At 39.6% G+C, this 18,357-nt stretch overlaps 1 protein-coding gene across 12 annotated transcripts in view; it reads right to left on the bottom strand.

Moving 5' to 3' along the window:
* DMD (dystrophin) overlaps window positions 1–18,357 on the bottom strand; it is a 995,174-nt gene that overhangs the window by 618,438 nt on the left and 358,379 nt on the right. For 11 of the 12 annotated variants that reach the window (XR_008330242.1, XR_008330243.1, XR_008330241.1 and 8 more), the window contains exons 8-10: window positions 14,283–14,461; window positions 12,099–12,233; window positions 2–190 (exon numbers count right to left, since the gene is read on the bottom strand). Coding sequence is in view for 9 of the 12 variants with exons in the window: in XM_053386964.1 (XP_053242939.1) it covers window positions 2–190; window positions 12,099–12,233; window positions 14,283–14,461 (503 nt within the window). In the remaining 3 variants the exon portion in view is untranslated. The remainder of the gene's footprint in view (window position 1; window positions 191–12,098; window positions 12,234–14,282; window positions 14,462–18,357) is intronic. The other variant, XM_053386970.1, reaches the window with a different exon arrangement.

Genomic DNA, 18,357 nt, shown 5'->3' with positions numbered 1-18,357 from the left:
CCTCATGGGTGTGAAACTGCTCTTTAACTTCTTCTACATCAGTGGATATATCTCCTTGTGCTTGCAAAGAATCTTCAGTAGACAGAAGCCATGAGAGTACTTCTTCTAATGCAGTTTGGTAGCCTTCCAGATCTACTTCTGTATCCATGGGTGAAGTTGCAAATAATCTCTGTTCATGTGTTTCCAAACGCTGCACAAAAAAGGGAAAAAGGCTTTTTGAGCAACATCCAATTAATCTGGGATCAAATAGTTCTTCTAGCCTACTAAATGGAATGCAGTTGTTTTAATTCTACGTAACAGTTTCCCTTTGGCATCAAAATCCTTATGAACATTCTTTGAAATATCACTGAGCAAAGGGACTGGGAGGAAAACACAAATAAATATAAAATGAACTATAAGTCATTCTTCATGCACACCCCTGTTATAAGTTCAAGTATATAAATATATCTAATTTTTATGAACTGTGTAGAGCTCACCTCCTTAATTTATTGATCTCAGTATGATGTCCAAGCAATTACATTTTATCTGCATGCAAACAATGCTACCCAGATGCAATAGAAAAGATTTTAAATTAAAGTTTACATGCATGCAACAGTGGGCTAAAATAATTCCCTCATACTTATTGATATTGCAATTTACAGTTTTTGAAAACTGTGTGTGTCAATATACAAGTGTAAGTCTGCAGCAAGGGGATTGTAATATGAAAGCATCTTCCCTTAGTTTCAGAACTCTGACTGCCTTCCAGAGCCAGCCCACCCATGAGGAAAAGTGTGGCGACCACCTCAGGAAGCAGGATCCAAAGGGGCAGTAGAGCCTGATGTTAATCTTTATTGCTTCCTTGTTTCTGATGTAGATATTCACTTCTCCCCTGGTGTGGGGACATGCCATTTTGGAGTTTGCCTTAGGCACCAAAATGTATTGGGCCGGTCTTGCTGTGTACACACAACACACACTGTGGTTTGTTAAGGGTTTCTGGGAATTGTAATGTGAGTGGTAAACTACAGTGCCCCAATTTTTTGAGGGAAAGAATGTACTTTGAAGATATAGTGTGTATATATCAGTCAAACAACTCTCTTTCTTTGATGATATGTGTCAGTTCCTGGTCATAAGGAATGACCCAAGATGTCTGAGGGAAGCAAAACTAACAAAACTTCTCAGCTGGCTTCTGTACATCTGTTGGGGATACAGAATTTCTCACTTCATGAGGCAGGTGGAAAGCCTATTTATTTGTTTACGTCACATACCAGTCTTCCATACAAGTCAATGGGGTAGACAAGATCAGACAATAAGCACAAGAAAGAGAGATTAGGTAGGTATATCTTGAGCGATGGAAGCAGTATGGCTGAGTGTGCACACACTCAGAGGATGACCTCCAAACCATTCTAAATATCTTTGCAGAAGCTTATGAAAAGCTTGGCCTATCACTCAACATCCAAAAAACCAAAGTGCCGCACCAACAAGTACAAAATAACCCCTCTGCAGCGCCACAGATCCAACTCAATGGTATAACGTTGGAAAATGTCGATCACTTCTCCTACCTAGGCAGTTATCTTTCCACAAGGGCCAACATTGATGCCGAAATCCAGCATTGCCTGAGCTCTGCGAGTGCAAATTTCTCCCGATTGAAATGCAGGGTGTTTGAGGACCGGGACATTCACAAGGAAACCAAAATGCTTGTTTACAAAGCTATTGTACTACCAACCTTACTGTATGCTTGTGAAACATGGACCACTTATAAACACCATCTCCAACTCCTCGAAAGATTCCATCAAGGGTGTCTCCGAAAATTTTTACACATCACTTGGGGAGACAGGCGAACTAGTATCAGTGTATTGGAAGAAGCAAAGATCACCAGTGTTGAAGTAATTATTCTTCAACATCAACTTTGTTGGACTAGTCATGTTGTGTGGATGCCTGATGATCGTCTTCCAAAACAACTACTCTATTCTGAACTTAAAAATGGAAAGGGTAATGCTAGTGGTCAACAAAAGAGGTTTAAAGACTGTCTCAAGGCAAATCTAAAAAAATGTAGTATAAACACTGACAACTGGGAAACACTGGCCTGACTTTACCAAAGGGGTCATGGGCTTTGAAGACACCCGAACTCAGGACACAAGGGAGAAACATGCTAGGAGGAGGGCACGCTTAGCAAATCCACACTGTGATCAACTCCTGCCCGGAAACCTATGTCCCCACTGTGGAAGGACATGTGGATCTAGAATTGGCCTCCACAGTCACTTACGGACTCATTGTTAAAACTGTGTTTATGGAAGACAATCTTACTTGGCTACGAGTGATCACCGAAGAAGAAGAAGGAGGAGGAGGAGGAGGAGGAGGAGGTGGCGGCTGAGGTGGTTGTGCAGTTTTCTCTCTTGTTGTAAATGGCCCTAAAAGGAAGACCTACATTGCTCTGGCGTGGAAATGTCACAGGGTGTACCTTCATGAAGCCCACATACCGATTCACATACCCGCAGCCAGGGGAGATGCAGAACTTCTTCTATTTCCACCTCCTTGCTAATCAGGACTGTGTTATAAAACAGCCTGTCTTTGATTGTGCAGTTTATTATGGTATGAAAAATCTCTGCTGAACAGAATATGTGGTTGCTACATAAGATTATTAAGTGAATTCATTTTTAAACTAATCAATTCAGGGCAGTCTGAAATATTTCCAAGATTACCTCCCTCCCACACTAATGTTCATGTTACACACAAAAAAATATATGTAAAAGGCTAGAGGAAGGGGATTGACGGAAGCTTCCTCTCACACTCTGTATAGAGAGACCTACTAAAATGTGACTCTAACCAGTCAAATAGAGCCCACTCACCATTCCCCCTTCCCCCTCTCCCCCCCTAACTTAATACTGCATGCAACACTAATGCCTTACAATAAATGAAACTGATATTTTTTAAAAAAATAGAGCCTCAGAGACTGTGGCCTTGATTCAGTGGGGTGAATAAAGTAGAGGAAAGAAAGCACTAATTTATCCCAATTTGACCAACATGGGATAAACATGGGTGACACTGGAGGGTTACTAAGAAACACAACAGATAAGATTAGTGAGAAATGGGGACGTGAGCTATTGTTAGTTTTACATTTCCTATTTTGTTTGAAAACAACTAGATTTGTGGATCTGCCTATTTATCAAGATCAGAATATATCCCTGTCAAACTAATCCAAATTATTCAATATTTGTCAGTGAGAGAAATATTAATTTTAACCATCCTGTAACTTTAAAACAACAATTTTACAATTTGTATATGAAGTAAGGGGAACGCCAAAAATAAATAAAAATCCTTTATATTACTGTCCAGACTGGAGGACTCAAAGGGCTTTAAAACTTTAATTCAAAGTAAATACGACTCTAGAATGCCTGTGACTTTCAGAAGCTTAGAAAAATCAGACAAGCTTGGCAGCTGTTTCCATTGATTCACAGAGCCTATAAATAGAAAAGTATAGATTTACCTGCACTGAAAGCTTATCTATTATAGTATTAAATTTAATATTTCTAACCTTCTAGAGTCTCAAAAACCCCTGCACAGAAAACATGCACAATGTGTTTGTGCACTGGTGATGTTGTCTGCAGAATCCATACAGCATCCTCCTGCCTCAGAGCAGGGAGGCAACCTGTTCCCTTGCACCAGCAATGCTACTCTTTCATTAAACATGTTCTACTGCAAGCCCACAACAGAGCATGGGATAATTAGCTAGTCCATAGCTACCAAACCACCTGAATTTAATGTGCATTTTCCAAGAACAGAGAGAGGATGATCTAAAGGACAACGCAGATCCAAAGGGTGGAGGATCATCCTCCAATTAATTTTAAGTATACTTTCAAGCAACATTTATTGATCCTTACATTACCTTTGAAGTGAAGAAGTGAAATGAGTCCAGTAAGAACTTCCTGCTTCTAACCAAATCTCATAGTAAGTCTGATTGACTGAAAGCAACTTTAGGATCCACTATTAAAGCAAGATCAAAAGGCTGACAGTGAAATAAAACCAATTCAAATAAACCTAAACTGAGTTTAGTGATGATGGATATCAACATTAAGAATAATTTAGATAGCATCTTTTAACTTGTTTCGGAACGTTTTAAAAGTAAGCTTCTGTATAACTCCTTATTATTTAATACTTAAATTATGTGCTCTGCCAACACTTTCTGCCATTACTGCAATGAAAAACCATATATTTAAATGTGATGCAAATAACTTGAGTAAAAGAACTGACTTCCCGTCATTCAGAGGCTAATATCTTCAGCTGCAGATCTTAGCAGCAGGCATCTCAATCAGGAATAGTTTATGTCCAATTTTAACAAAGGTCTAAAAGTAAAGAGAAAATTGCTTAAGGAGTACAAACACAAAGTCACAGAGCGTAGCCGGAACATTTTTAGTTCCGGGGAACTATCAATGTCTTTGTTCAGTTGGCCTATTAGGGCTTATCCACACTTCCTCTTGCCCTGCTGCTTTCCATGGGGAAAACTGCTCTTTAGCGCTCAATGAGAGCAAAGAGCAATTTGGGTTTTCTCCAGATTGCCACAGATCGCCTTTTTGAAGATGACATATGTTATCACAAAGAAGATGATGCTAAGTATGTTCTTAACATAAATTTCCCACTCATTTTCCAGAAATATTCAGTAAAGGGACACAAACATTATTCTCACATATACTAACTGTCTAGTAAAGACAAGTATGAAACAGAAAACTTTCTTGATTAGGATGAAATGGTAATGATATGATAAGTAGCTGTACATGCTGTGGAAGAAAACACAAACTAAAAATCACTTCTTATCCAAATGCATACTCCAAAAGGGAATTGTAAAGTCAGAAAGCTCAACTATTGAAGTGGATGACATCAAACTAAAGACGCCGGAGAGGTCTGTATATTCACTAGACCTTTCTGCACTTCAGCAAACCGACTGTGATTAGGCAGGCAGTTATTTTGAAAACTAATAACTCATCTTTTGACTGCAATGCCCCACAAAATCAGCTCGCAGCATAATTTTAAATATATGATAAAATCACAGTAAAATGCAAGAAAACTTAAAAAACCAAGAGCCTGGGAAAATGGGAACATCTCAACCACTTGCCTCAAGCCTTACAAAACTGGAGACCATGGAGATTCCTGAGAAACGATATTACACAGGATAGGTGCCACCACTGGAAAGGCCTCTCCTGTAACTCAACTAATTGTGCCTCTGAATGCAGTCAGACACAGACAAAGAGTGAAAGCAAATCCTGAGGTGTATACCTAAAGATGTTAGGTGTGAAGTGAACCTTATGTTATTATAGGTACCGTAGTTCTAGGACAAAAAATGATCTCAATTCAATTGAGTCTTCTGAGGATCCAAAATAGCAACTAGTGGAGGCTGGTCCATTAGGTAGAATGGAGCACAGGTCCACCAGCTTCAGTCTACCCTTAACCAGTCCCCATCTTCCTGCCTTCTTACTTACAACCAGTCCAGGGGACGTCCCTGCCTATGACAGCTTCCTCTTCCTTCGTTTCAATGTTTTCCTTGCAGAACACAGCAGAGAGGAAGATAGGGACAAAACAATCAAGAGTGAACTCTGCCTTACATTGTTTCTGGCTCCTTCTACAGTTGATGTTCTGCCCTACCAGAGTAAATGGCCATCAGCCACCACTGATAGCAGCCACAAGCTGACATCCCTTTCTAGCAAAGTCTGTCAGGTCATTTTCAAGTATAGCCTAAAAGGGAAAAGGCCACAAACATTCTGAGTTCCATTTCACTGAAGATCTCATTATGAATCTATTACACTCCATAACAGGAAAAAACCTAGATCAGCATATGCCTATTTATATCCTATTTACATGTCTGCAAGAACTGTTTATCAAGAAGAAGAAGAAGAAGAAGAAGAAGAAGAAGAAGAAGAAGAGGAGGAGGAGGAGGAGGAGGAGGAGGATTTGATATCCTTTCCCTTTCCCTTCCTCCCCCACAACAAACACTCTGTGAGGTGAGTGGGGCTGAGAGATTTCAGAGAAGTGTGACTAGCCCAAGGTCACCCAGCAGCTGCATGTAGAGGAGCGGGGATGCGAACCCAGTTCACCAGATTACAAATCTACTGCTCTTAACCGCTACACCACACAGGCTCTATGTATCTTATATATACATACTTACGTCAGAGTCCTTCTGAGTAAGACATGCTCTGTAAATGTGCACCCCTCTGAAAGTCCACAAACTCTGTCTTGTTTAGTATTTGCCTATCCTCTAGGAAGTGGAATGAAGTGCTCAAGTAAATTAATGGCAAACACATATTTATGCACACACACTCCAAATAACAACCATTCTATTACTATTTTGCTGGTTGCATTTGTACCAGTGCCCAGATGTGAAAGGCTGTATTTCACATTACCAGCTTGCTTTCCTGAGCAATTCAGTAAATTACTTCCAAGTCACTTTCTTAGACACTAATCTGCTATAAATCTAATCCCTAACAGCAAAAAGACAACCTGAGCCTGCTGAATGCCAGCGGTTTTAGTGATCTGATCTACTCCAGCAAAAATCCCTAATTAAAATGTCCCCACCTGATTAGCATTATTCCAGAATAAACCCTCCATTGGTTATATCATAATAAAGGTAGTACATAATTGTGCCACGATTATCCATATTGAAACAGTGGAGTTTTCAAAGAGAACAATTAAATGTTCAAATGTTCTTCAGAAACTGTTACGTTAATTAAGAAGCTTTAATAAATATTTAATTGCATTGTAAAAATGTTTTAACTTCATTGAAAAATGTTCTGCTATATTTAATATATTATATATGATTATCCAATACTGTATATACAAACCCAGTTACAGCTTTAATAATATTATAAGGTATAATTGCATATTGTTGTTAGCAGAATCAACACAGCAATCCAAACTCTGGCTGGGGAGGGGTAGTCCTTAACTGAGAGTTGGGGCCACTGCTGCTTCTGCAGTCTGTCCACTCACACTGGCTGGCGCAGAAGGCAGGGGACAAATAAGTTTCTGCACTTATTCTGACTTAGTCATGCCCCAGAATGCCCAATTTGGAATCTTTCCATAAGCTGTACCTGGTGCAGGAGTGCACCAGCATCACTTCATAGGTGGAGACTTCCAGGGCTACGTAGAGGAACACCTCTGCCCAATCCACCCAACACCCAACAGATTGGTGCAAAGGGGGTTTCAATTGCTGCACAAATCTCAGAAGAATTGCTTAATACTATACTCATGGAGGACTGCTTCAAAAGCTATGCCCGGTGTAAGCTGCAAAAATAATAATAATAAAAAATCTATGTTATTTGAGCTGATATGATGAGGCACCACACTTTCTGGTCTGGTTCAAACACCACAGTAAGCCATAGGCTGAAATTAGCACTGTTTCATTGTGGACATGCAGTGTGCTGGCACATGCTATTTAGGGTTTGTCCGTTTGTCCTGTGCCTAGAAAGTGGGATCTGAGCAGTTTTCTGCTTGACTCACAACTTTTAGGCATGGGTCTGAGTGGTTTTCCCCTTGCCCCACTCCTTTCTCAGACAAAAACCCCGACTCTTTAGTGCAAAATTGGAGCAAGCGTCAACCTGGAGAAAACCCAAATTGACATTGCTCTTTAAATTCCTCTTTGAGCATGGAGACAGTGGAGGAGGGGGTGGAGGAGCCTCTCAGGGGGTTCTGGAGGCATGGTCTCTCATCTGAGAGCTCTGCAGGCTATAAGAATTTAGGGATCCCTGATAGCTTTCCTCTCAACTTCTGAACTTGCTACCTTCCCCCTTGCTCTTGTTTACCTGCACCCAGTTCCCAAACTATTCATCCTGATGCTGCCAGCAGACACCTTGCAGATACTGCTGGCACCAGTGAAGGTACTGGTGATGGGAGAGAGTTTCTCCTTACTTTGGGAAATGGAACCCTACAACTCACTGGTCCCTTCCCTAAGATCCTCCTCCTCCTCCTCACCCCCACATTCCACCCCAGGCACACCCCCAGCTTCACTCTCTCTCTCACCCCCTCTTTCATTGACCCCTTCATCCTCCTATTCTTCTCAGTCCCTGACATAAGCATCACATATAGGTGAAGCATCATAGAGTTGGAAGGGACCACAAGGCCCATCAAGACCAACCCCCTGCAATGCAGGGAACTTTTGCCAAATGTGGGGCTTGAACCCACGGCCCTGAGAGTAAGTGTCTCATGCTCTACTGACTGAGCTATTCCAGAACCCCTCAGAGTCAATACAATGCTCCCAATGCTGTAGCTACACAGTGTAAGCTCCTTGCTGCCTTGCCTTTCCTTCTGTCCCTCTCAGTAACCAACTGATATGGGGTGTTGGGGAACCACGTCAATAATGCCGCCCTGCCCACACCACCAGCCACTACTGCTTGAGAGGAAAGGTCCACTCAGTTTAGAGGGGAAAGATTCCACTGCAAAATAGGTGACAGGTAGAGCTGGCAGTGAGATTAAGCATCTCTCTGTCTCCTATTGCTGGGCTAAGAGCTGCCTATTGAGCTCCTTAGCTCCAGCACTCCCTTGCTTAACTTCCAGCTCCCACTCAAGGTGCTGGACATGGACACTGTTGCAACAAAAACAACAGTGTGTCTTATGAAACCTTAAAATTAGCACAGTTGCCATGGCATACGTTTTTATGGACTACAGCCAGTCATATCATACATGCTGGATGTCAACCAAATAAAAACAGGGTTACTTCCCAATTTTAAAAAAGGTGAGATGTTGACAATGTCAATAGCTCTTAAGTGCAAACATAACCTGAACCAGCTTCTTACTAGCAACAACAGATCACATAACAGAAACGCAAACAAAGGACAATAACTACCAAATGCATCCCTTCATCCCCTCTCTTCCACCTGGGCATGACCTGGGCCCACCCGGAGGGTGCTGGGAAATCCTAGAAACAGATTTTGGGGGCATGGTGACGAAGTTCCACTGCACAAACATAAATCCTTAGATTGATATAACAAGTTCGTTGGTACCAGGGACCAGACCTTGCAACAAGCCGATATGCCAACTCTGTCCTCATATGTATGAAGACAATACCGTTATAGAATCCAATAATGTCAGTCACAACATCAACGGTTCATTTACCTGCTCTATCAATACTGTCCTTCTGCTATCTACACAGGACAATCAGGTCTGCATCCAGGCAAAAGTCTAGATGGTCACAAATCTGACATTAGGATGTGAAATATTTGGAAACCAGTAAGAAAACATTTCAGGAGGCTCTGCTGACCTTCATGTGGCTATTCTTATACAAAGGAACAAAGGGAGAATCCAGCATGAAATTGCTTCACACTTATTAAGAAGTTCAATTCTATCACATGTGGTTTGAATTGAAATTACAGTTTTAGTCCCTCTGCAGGTGTTAATTAACTTGGCCATGCCAGGATGTTCTTCAACTCTTCTTTGTGAATGGGCACTGCTGTTACTTTATGTTACATCTAAACTTTTTCATAATTGTCACCGTCTGTATCTTTTATGTTTAATTTGCCTCTGATCTCATTGCTAACCAATTTTTCATCCCCTCCCCTCTCCGCCATTCCTCTCCCTCTTGCCACCAATGTACAGTGGTACCTCGGGTTAAGTATTTAATTCATTCCGGAGGTCCGTTCTTAACCTGAAACTGTTCTTAACCTGAAGCACCACTTTAGCTAATGGGGCCTCCCACTGTCACTGCGCCGCCACTGCACAATTTCTGTTCTCATCCTGAAGCAAAGTTCTTAACCCGAGGTACTATTTCTGGGTTAGTGGAGTCTGTAACCTGAAGCACATGTAACCTGAAGCACATGTAACCTGAAGCATATGTAACCGCAGGTACCACTGTATACATTTACCTCCAAATTGAGGGTATCATTTTAGGCACCTGATAAAATAGAATCTGGCCATGACAGTTTAAGTGCCACAAGATTCGTATTTTTGGCAGCGGACTAACATGGCTACCCTTCTGGAAAATATTCTGTTCCAATAGATATTTATTTGCAAGAATAATTGGCAGGAGGAAACTGTGTATAGGAGTCACATGTAAGTTATAACATTACCTTCCTACTTTGCAATATATATACAGCGAATTGTTTAATTTTGCTACTAATTAAATATGTCTGGAAACCAAATGCATCATTGTGACAGGGGTATAAAGGAAGTTACCTAAAGAAGAACTTGCTAATTATCAAATCCAAAGAATACAGTACCAATATTATTATATTTTCTAGAAGTGTTCTGCAAATCCAATTTTATGTGTTGAAATTAGCTTTCATTTGACTCTGAAACCCCCCAGAAAGTGTTAACAGTTAACCACCAAAAGGTAGAACCTTCAGCATGAGGCCAATTTCTCTTAACTGAGATGCTGATGTGCCATTCAGTTGCCTTGATTTATTCCATCCCCTGCAATTGGGCTTTTTTTAAAAAAAAACCCTGTGGTTGATGATTTTCCTTGGTAGTGAGCAAAGATCAATTGTCCATTTCAATTAGTTTTAGTCTATGAGGCTTATTCTTAAAGAACTATTCAGGTGAACTGGAAGATGCTACATGTTAAGTGAATTTTACATCAAGTGGTAATGGTTATTCTTCTTTTAAAAAAGGTGTAAAGGAGATTAGAATAATTTCAATCTACTAAATTTCTGAGTACAGAAAACTGGTGACACTCCTATGGAAAGATTGTGTTTGATGTTATTGTTTTTTACCTTAACTAGGTGGGTTCATATCCCACCCACAGGGTGGGCCAGTCAACTAAACACAATGAATCCTGCTTTCTTTTCATGATAGGACAAGGTGCCTAGCAATAAGGAGGAATGGTTAGAGAAGGCAAGTAGTGAATAGAGGTAGATGTGAGTTACTAGAAATATATGAGATTTACTCTTTGTTCACAATGATGATACCATTATCTGATCATGGATCGATAACTTTTGTGTGCTGCACAAGGCCTGTATACCGCTGACAGTTAAACAAATGTTTAAAGTAATGGTAGGAGAATCTGACAAATGGATCAAATAAAGCTTACTTCTCTACATTTCATGTAGCAGTTCAAAAGGCAGTAACATCACAGCTTAAGGTGTTTTAGCACTTTAAGTTGTGTGAGCAGGGAGACAGGAACATCCCCTAGTACAAGGCGTCCCCTCCTGATTTGGGGTGATTCTTCTCTTCTAAAACACAGGCTATGCTATTCAAAGGGATTTCAGACTGTAACCCCCCACCCCCGGCAAGGCTTTTTAGGAGGTGCAGGGCTGCAGGGTGAAAGAGAAACATCTATGTCCATGGGAAAATATGGAGTCCCCTGTAAATTTTGTAATCGTCCTCTGAATGACCAACCCCCATGCCATATTGCATATGACACTCCTATCCATTTAAAATGAGGGCCCACAAGGTGCAATTGTTTTGTGGTTTAGCTTCCCCCTCCCTGCCTCCTGCACGGGGCACTTGACAATTGCTGAGGGTCTCGGCCAACCAATTAATTCCTTTTCTGTCTGTTGCAAGAATGCACTGTGCTATATGACTTTTAACTGCATTTCCATTGCTTCTTTAATTATTTATAGATTGTATTTTATTGAATCACAATTTGAATATCCACAGAATTCACACTGTGATATGATAAAATACAACAAAAGGAACAAAAGAAGCAATAAATATATAATTAAAAATCAAGATGAATATTTAATCTGCCATCTTCAACCAGTGATCCATAGATGTGCTGCTGACCACCTGAACGAAGCTTGTGAAACACATTCTTGGGAACCCCTGGCACAGAGGAATGTTATTGGAGAACAAAGTTCAACCTTCCTTGAGTGTCCTGCCATTCCACATGTATGATTGTAAGTAGCTTATGGTGTTAACTGAAATTCTGAAACCAAATGTAATAATAATGATCATGATAATAATTTTACTCTCTTTTTTTGTTCCTGCCTAATGCACAAAGATAGGTGCGGTTTTGCAAAGAAAAGTAAGATATACAGCAGAAAAGGACTGATGGATACCAAAAACAAAACTTTAAAAAATGTACTGCTGGAAATGAAAATGGGCCCAAGCAAAAATTTTAAAAAAAACCCAAAGTGCATATATTTTCCACAGCAAGCACAGGCATATTAGAATAATATTCAGAACAAACAGTAATGTTGACAGACCTGTGGAGGGAACACCTTCCCTTTTGGGTCAGGGGACATGACATAAGCAGCTTGTGTGTACGCATAGCTTTTGAAGCGAGGTTTAGGTGGAGGTGAAGGGGTGCGCACATGACCCTGTGCTACACTGACTTTGATCTAAGGAGAAGAAATTAGGAAGAAAAGCAGACACACACACGGATGAGTATGCTTAATAGAAAGGACAGAACATATACTTTCAGGGGGAAACGCCGGCAGTTTAATTCTATCTTACAGAAAACAGTGCTGCCATAAAGAGTAAAAAAAAAACTATGTGGAATTTAGTGAGCTGCTTTCATTAATATGACATCCTTTCATGGCAAGTAAAAAGACTCCTTGAAGTGCCAGATAATTATTCCTGGCATGACACCCCAAATCAGTAAAGGGCCTTTATAATTCAGCACACTCAGAAAGCAAAGTAGCAAGGACTCGTAGTACGTTCTGAATAAATGTGCTCAGCAGTCAGCAAATGGCCATCTGATCAACAAATCTAAAAATGCTAGTGTCCCAGAAATAAGAGAGTTAATTAATAATTAGAATTTCTGTTCACTTCGAGAAATATAACTATCAGGCTAGCCTCTGATGGGAATGCAGTTGCCACAGTGTGCCCGCTTAAGTAAAGAAACAAATAGTTTCAGAATTTCCATACACATCTAAATTTGAGTTACGATAAGACCTTTTTTTTTTTTTTACAAGGAACTGGCACCACAAGTAAACAACCCCTGCAATTTTTCAGTGGAAGAAATTCAAGCAACTGTAAGTCTGTTTTACACCATGAGATACAGCTACAGAAATGCATAACCAAAGGAGAGATACAGAGGTTTTTTACTTCATAGTGACAGCTCTATATAACCTAACCCTAAGGAGGGGGAAATCACTTGCAAAATCATTTTTGTCCTAGTCAAAGAGCTTGGAAGGCCCATGGATGTGTGGGGAGAAGGAACCGGGGCGGGGGGGATGCCTGGAAAACAAAGAGCAAGAATTGGTCTCTAGTACCTTCAAAGTAACTCTGGTAGTTCACAACTGAAAGTGTTATACCGCCTGGGAAAATTGATGTCAGTAAGTCAATATTTTGCCTCATGTCCCAAAACTAGACAAATAAAATTACAAATGGAGAGACATCAATAAGGCTCTAGGAGCAACTCATCCTAATGTGAGGCCAATTGTTTCAACCATTAGCTATATAAGAGCATACAAAGTCCGATTACCAAGCGTGGAATTGGAACACTGGATGGGCTGGATGTCTAATTAAAGGCCAAGGTAATATTATCTCATTGGTGGATGAATTCCTATGCTCTCAACGACATTTCTGACTCAGAAAAGATGTTTCTTCCAGGTTATATGGGGTAATAAATGGTGTGTGCGCGCGCTTTATTTTCTACTTTCTGCTTATGAAATATTATAAGTAGGATAGTGTGGTATTAAAAACTATAAAAGATGCTGATCTGGGACACTGGCTTGGATATGGAAGCCCTCCGCAGCAGATCCAACAGAAAGCTTATTTGTGTATAAACTTATTAACTGTGCAACAGAGGTAGCTAAATCCAAACAGTATCCTGTACATTTTGAGCAGTGAATAAGTGCATTGCTTTTGTAGAGTCTACTGAGTAATAAAAATGTTCCAACTATTTATGCTTTTCATACATACAGATGATTTAATGAAAGACTGAGAAAGCTGATGGACAGAGCAAAGCAGTTTAAAAGTGACACAGCCTTTTAAGTAAGCTATGTCTGCGACCCTTAGATCGCTTGATTGGCAAAGCCTTGCTAATTTCAAGACGTGCTTTGAATGTAAGACACCAAAATGACACAAAATCTTACCTTGAATTACCTTGCTTCGAACAAGGAAGTGTTGCATGCTATTGGAGCCTGCTTTGCATCATGTAATGCACAAAAAGCGTAACTTTCTTCATTTCAAAAACAGTCTATTACTTCATGCATGGCAGTTAACAGTATAAACCGTGCAAATAAAGTATACATAGAGTGATATTCAATGTTAGTCATATTGAGAATTAACCACTTAAATCAATGGACATGTAAATTCTTCACTGTCTGCAGTAGGTCTACTCTGACAGTGACTTAGTTGGATCTTGCCCATAGTCTCTTTTTCACTAAATATATGACTTTATTGGCTATTAAAATTAGAATTAAAAACCCCAAAGAACTCACCTGTTGTGAAAAGCGCTGTTGATGTAACTGGACGTGCTCTTCTCTGATGTGCTTTGATTGCCGTGGCAATGTTTCCACTTCCTGGATGGCTTCAAGAGTAACTTGCTGGGGCAGGACTTGGAAAAGCGATGTCACATACATCAAGATGGACTTCTTATCAGGATAAGGAGTTGCGACATCTGGAAAAGTGCATGAAACACAGACAACATTAGATAGTTAGATAGCAAGGCTTCACAGAAAGCAAACAGGCTAATGAGCAGTCAGTCCATTGTCCATTTAAGCCCACTGGGGACTAATTAAAGTACTACAATCAACTCCAAGCTTTAATATGAAACTCAAATGCAAATGAGGAAGAGCAAAAATGACTCTAGTGTCTTTCTAGTTTCTACAAGTTTTTTCTTGCTTATAAGCCTTCTTCCATTTAAATGCAGACATTGCACAGTTAGAATGAATGACCTTTATAAAGGCAGGCAAAATAAGCCATTAAAAAGCTGCATTATATGTAGATGTTACTATTGCAAAAATACCAATAGGTTAATGACTGAAGTAGCTATACCAGGCTGATGGGGATGTAGCAGCGAACACTAAAGGAAGCAAGTACATTAAATTAAAAAAATAAAACTTGGATCTGCAGTACCTAACTGCCTTTTCCAATGCAAACTACATGAATAGGGACATGGATTTCATCTGGTGGATTTCCCTCCAGAACAAAATGAATGAATAGGTAATTCAATTCATAATAGGGATTTTTCTCTCTTTTTGTACTCATGGTGCCACTTTGAATATGAGTTTCAAAATCAAAATAAATTATGTGTAAAAAGCTATAGCTGTATGTACTCACATAGCTATACAGCTAAGAACATCAGCATTAACATGAAAGTTGTGATCAACCACTTCTATTTCTTTCCGCATTCCAAAGTAAACAAAATCGAGAAATGCAGATTAAGATGCAATTAAATGTAATTAAGATGTCTAAGAAAATCATATGAAGGAAGAAGAAGTCTTAAAGTTTTACTTTCCCCTCAGTTTTTATATGTGGTAGAATACAAATCAGTTAAGATTATACAAGTCTAACATGAAATACTAGAGGAAACATTAAATGCTGTTTTCATGAATATAAAAAATATGGCTTTCTGAGGCTACAATCCTATATACACTGACATGGGAATAAGTTCAATTAAATTCAACAGGGCTTACTTCTGAGTTGAACTATGGAGAGTGGAGCTACTGTTCCAGAAAAGGCCTTGATTTAGCCCACTATTTCAAGTCACTAACAATTTGTAAAAATGTAAATTATGCAGCATTGCTTTCAAGTAATTCTTTTTGTTGCGGCCATTAAAATTTACCTCATGTACTCAGTGAAGTGAATCAAGATGTAAAGAGGCTGTTGTCTAAGAATTTATCATTAATCCCATAAGTGCTTAAATACAAGCACTGGCAGAAAGCCAAGAACTATTAATAGCAATGAGGTTTTATTATAATAAATCTATCCCAGGTTTCCTAAGATCTGCAAGGTGCAATGACATTTGGTTCCCCTCTGCTAAAGTTATCACTGTAGAAGAACAGACATTGCACATTAATTTCCCATGCATATTTTCAAACCAGATAAAGGTCATGTGTTTCAACATGCCTGGCTCTCTCATGTATCCTAGACACACTGCTCAGATACTAAAGGAAGAAAGGAAAGGAAGGAGATCAAAACAGCATATAGTGTGAGGAGACTGGTAGATGAAAATCAAATGAACTAATGCAGTCAGGCCTGAATCAGTGACTGCAAGTGAACCGAGCCCAATTTGGGGTCTGAAATGTACATACAGTGGTACCTCGGGTTAAGTACTTAATTTGTTCCGGAGGTCTGTTCTTAACCTGAAACTGTTCTTAACCTGAAGTACCACTTTAGTTAATGGGGTCTCCTGCTGCTGCCACACCGCCGGAGTATGATTTCTGTTCTCATCCTGAAGCAAAGTTCTTAACCCAAGGTAATATTTCTGGGTTAGTGGAGGCTGTAACCTGAAGCGTATGTAACCTCACCCTAACCCTAACCTGAAGCGCATGTAACCTGAAGTGTATGTAACCCGAGGTACCACTGTATAACTCTTATGGGGCTGAAATGGTCCAACAGGTTCTGAGCCTTCCCTCTCCTTTGCCATGGGCCTATAAGTCTCTGTGCCTGCTGCATCTTTTCCAGGGTGAGTTGAAACATCCCTGCCTTCCCAAGTTATCCAAGAACGTCCAATCCACATATTGTAATCCTGTTAGGAAAGAACATTAATTCCTCAAGGAAAACTAAAATACTACATATAGGGCACATATCACTGGGCTGGGCCAGGGAGTGGGATGGGCTGGCTGGCTGGCTATCACCCTTGACATTGGGAGGGTAACTTCTACTGAGAGGGATCCTGAAGGTCACAGTGCATGCCTTACACAGTCACCATCCCAAACGCATCACAACTGTGGGCTTTCTGCTATTTGTATGCATTAGCCCCACTGAAATTTTTCAGTGGAATACAAAAATAATGAAGGCATTTCTAGATTTTAATGTACCCTAATTGTAATGTGAGATAGATTTTAAAAAGCTATGAAAGAGACTGTCAAACTGTTGCTTTCAAAACTAATTCTTATACTGGTTAATCAGGCCCAGTTAGATCTTATTAGCTAGATGCCTGTGACAACCTTGACATCCCTAAGGGATGCAAACAAAAATGCACTGCCTAAGCAATAAGATGTTGTTTTGAAGCATAATTCTAGTCAGGAGAATCATACAGGATTGTAATGTATCTGGCAGACAGGCAAGAAGGTGTATGGATTGAATAATGTCTCACATTCATCGACAAATATCATCCTTTGAAGAAGAGCCACTTACAGCTGGGTAAATTAATTTCAAGGCATTGGTACAGAATGTCTTTTTCACAACTGTGAATACATGTAATATAGGCTTTTTAACAGTCACTTGCCTAAGCCTCTAGGCAGGAAAATTTCTATCAACTGGAAGAGAGTTGATTCATTTTATTTCCTTTTAGACTATTGATGTGCCACAAATGACTTGGAGAGGTGTGAGCAAGCAGGCTGGTAGGTTTTTTGGACTTCATTACAATGCTGGTGCACGTGCAGCATCACATAAGTTTGGTTTTGTGACTCATTAATACGTTCATTAATGATATATTTCTTTTTGCAGTGATACAATATTATCCAAACTACATTAAGCAGATGGTGCAAAATGATCTCAAATACTTAGAAAGGATATTCAAATGACTGATGAAGCCTACTATGGATATATCCAGAGTACTGTTTTGTAAAATAATCTCAATGATATATTTATAATGGTGAATTATATTTCTATTCAAGAAAGGTTTCAGACTTATTGGTAATTGTTAATTGAAAACATCAGCTGATGACTGAAGTAACTGAAATACTAATAAGAATGTTTCAGCATGTTTTCAAAGTCACAAAGTAGCCCTTTCTTTCCATTGTTTATAATACTTTGTCCAATATACAGGAAAATTTAAAGATACAAAAACCCCATGATGAACAATGCAGCTTTTGTATGCATTAATAACAGGAGGTATAAAATAAAAGCATCCAAAACCTGAAGAAAATACTTATACAAAAATGGTTTGTATATATAATACAATATATACTGTTTTACTATATAAAAAAACTGTTCCTTCCTATCTACTTGTTATTCTGGTCCTAAGTATCATTACCAAGTGTGAAAGGCTTCTGATCAACTGAGCCTTCACTACAGTCAAGAGACTTCAGGGACAATTGACTGAGCACTGTACCATGGCACAACCTCCACTCATTTCAGTGAAATTCTCTGAAACAAAGGGAGATTGTGCAGCAGTGGTGCCTGACTTCCTTTGCTGCTTAAACAAGTGTAAATAGAAGAGCTAACTGGCTTGGATCATTAGTAATGAAGAGCTATTATTTAGCTGGGATCCTGATTTACTCAAAGTAATTTTATTTGATAGGTTTGTGAGCTATGTGAATACGTTGGCTGATCACTGGACAAGTTTCCTAATGCAAGCAAAAAACCCAAATCCCAACATAAATTTCCAAGAGTCAAGAGAGATCA

The sequence above is a fragment of the Podarcis raffonei genome, chromosome 4, assembly GCF_027172205.1.
Source record: "Podarcis raffonei isolate rPodRaf1 chromosome 4, rPodRaf1.pri, whole genome shotgun sequence".
NCBI classification, from domain to species: Eukaryota; Metazoa; Chordata; class Lepidosauria; order Squamata; family Lacertidae; genus Podarcis; species Podarcis raffonei.
This window is presented reverse-complemented; position numbering and strand designations above follow the sequence as displayed.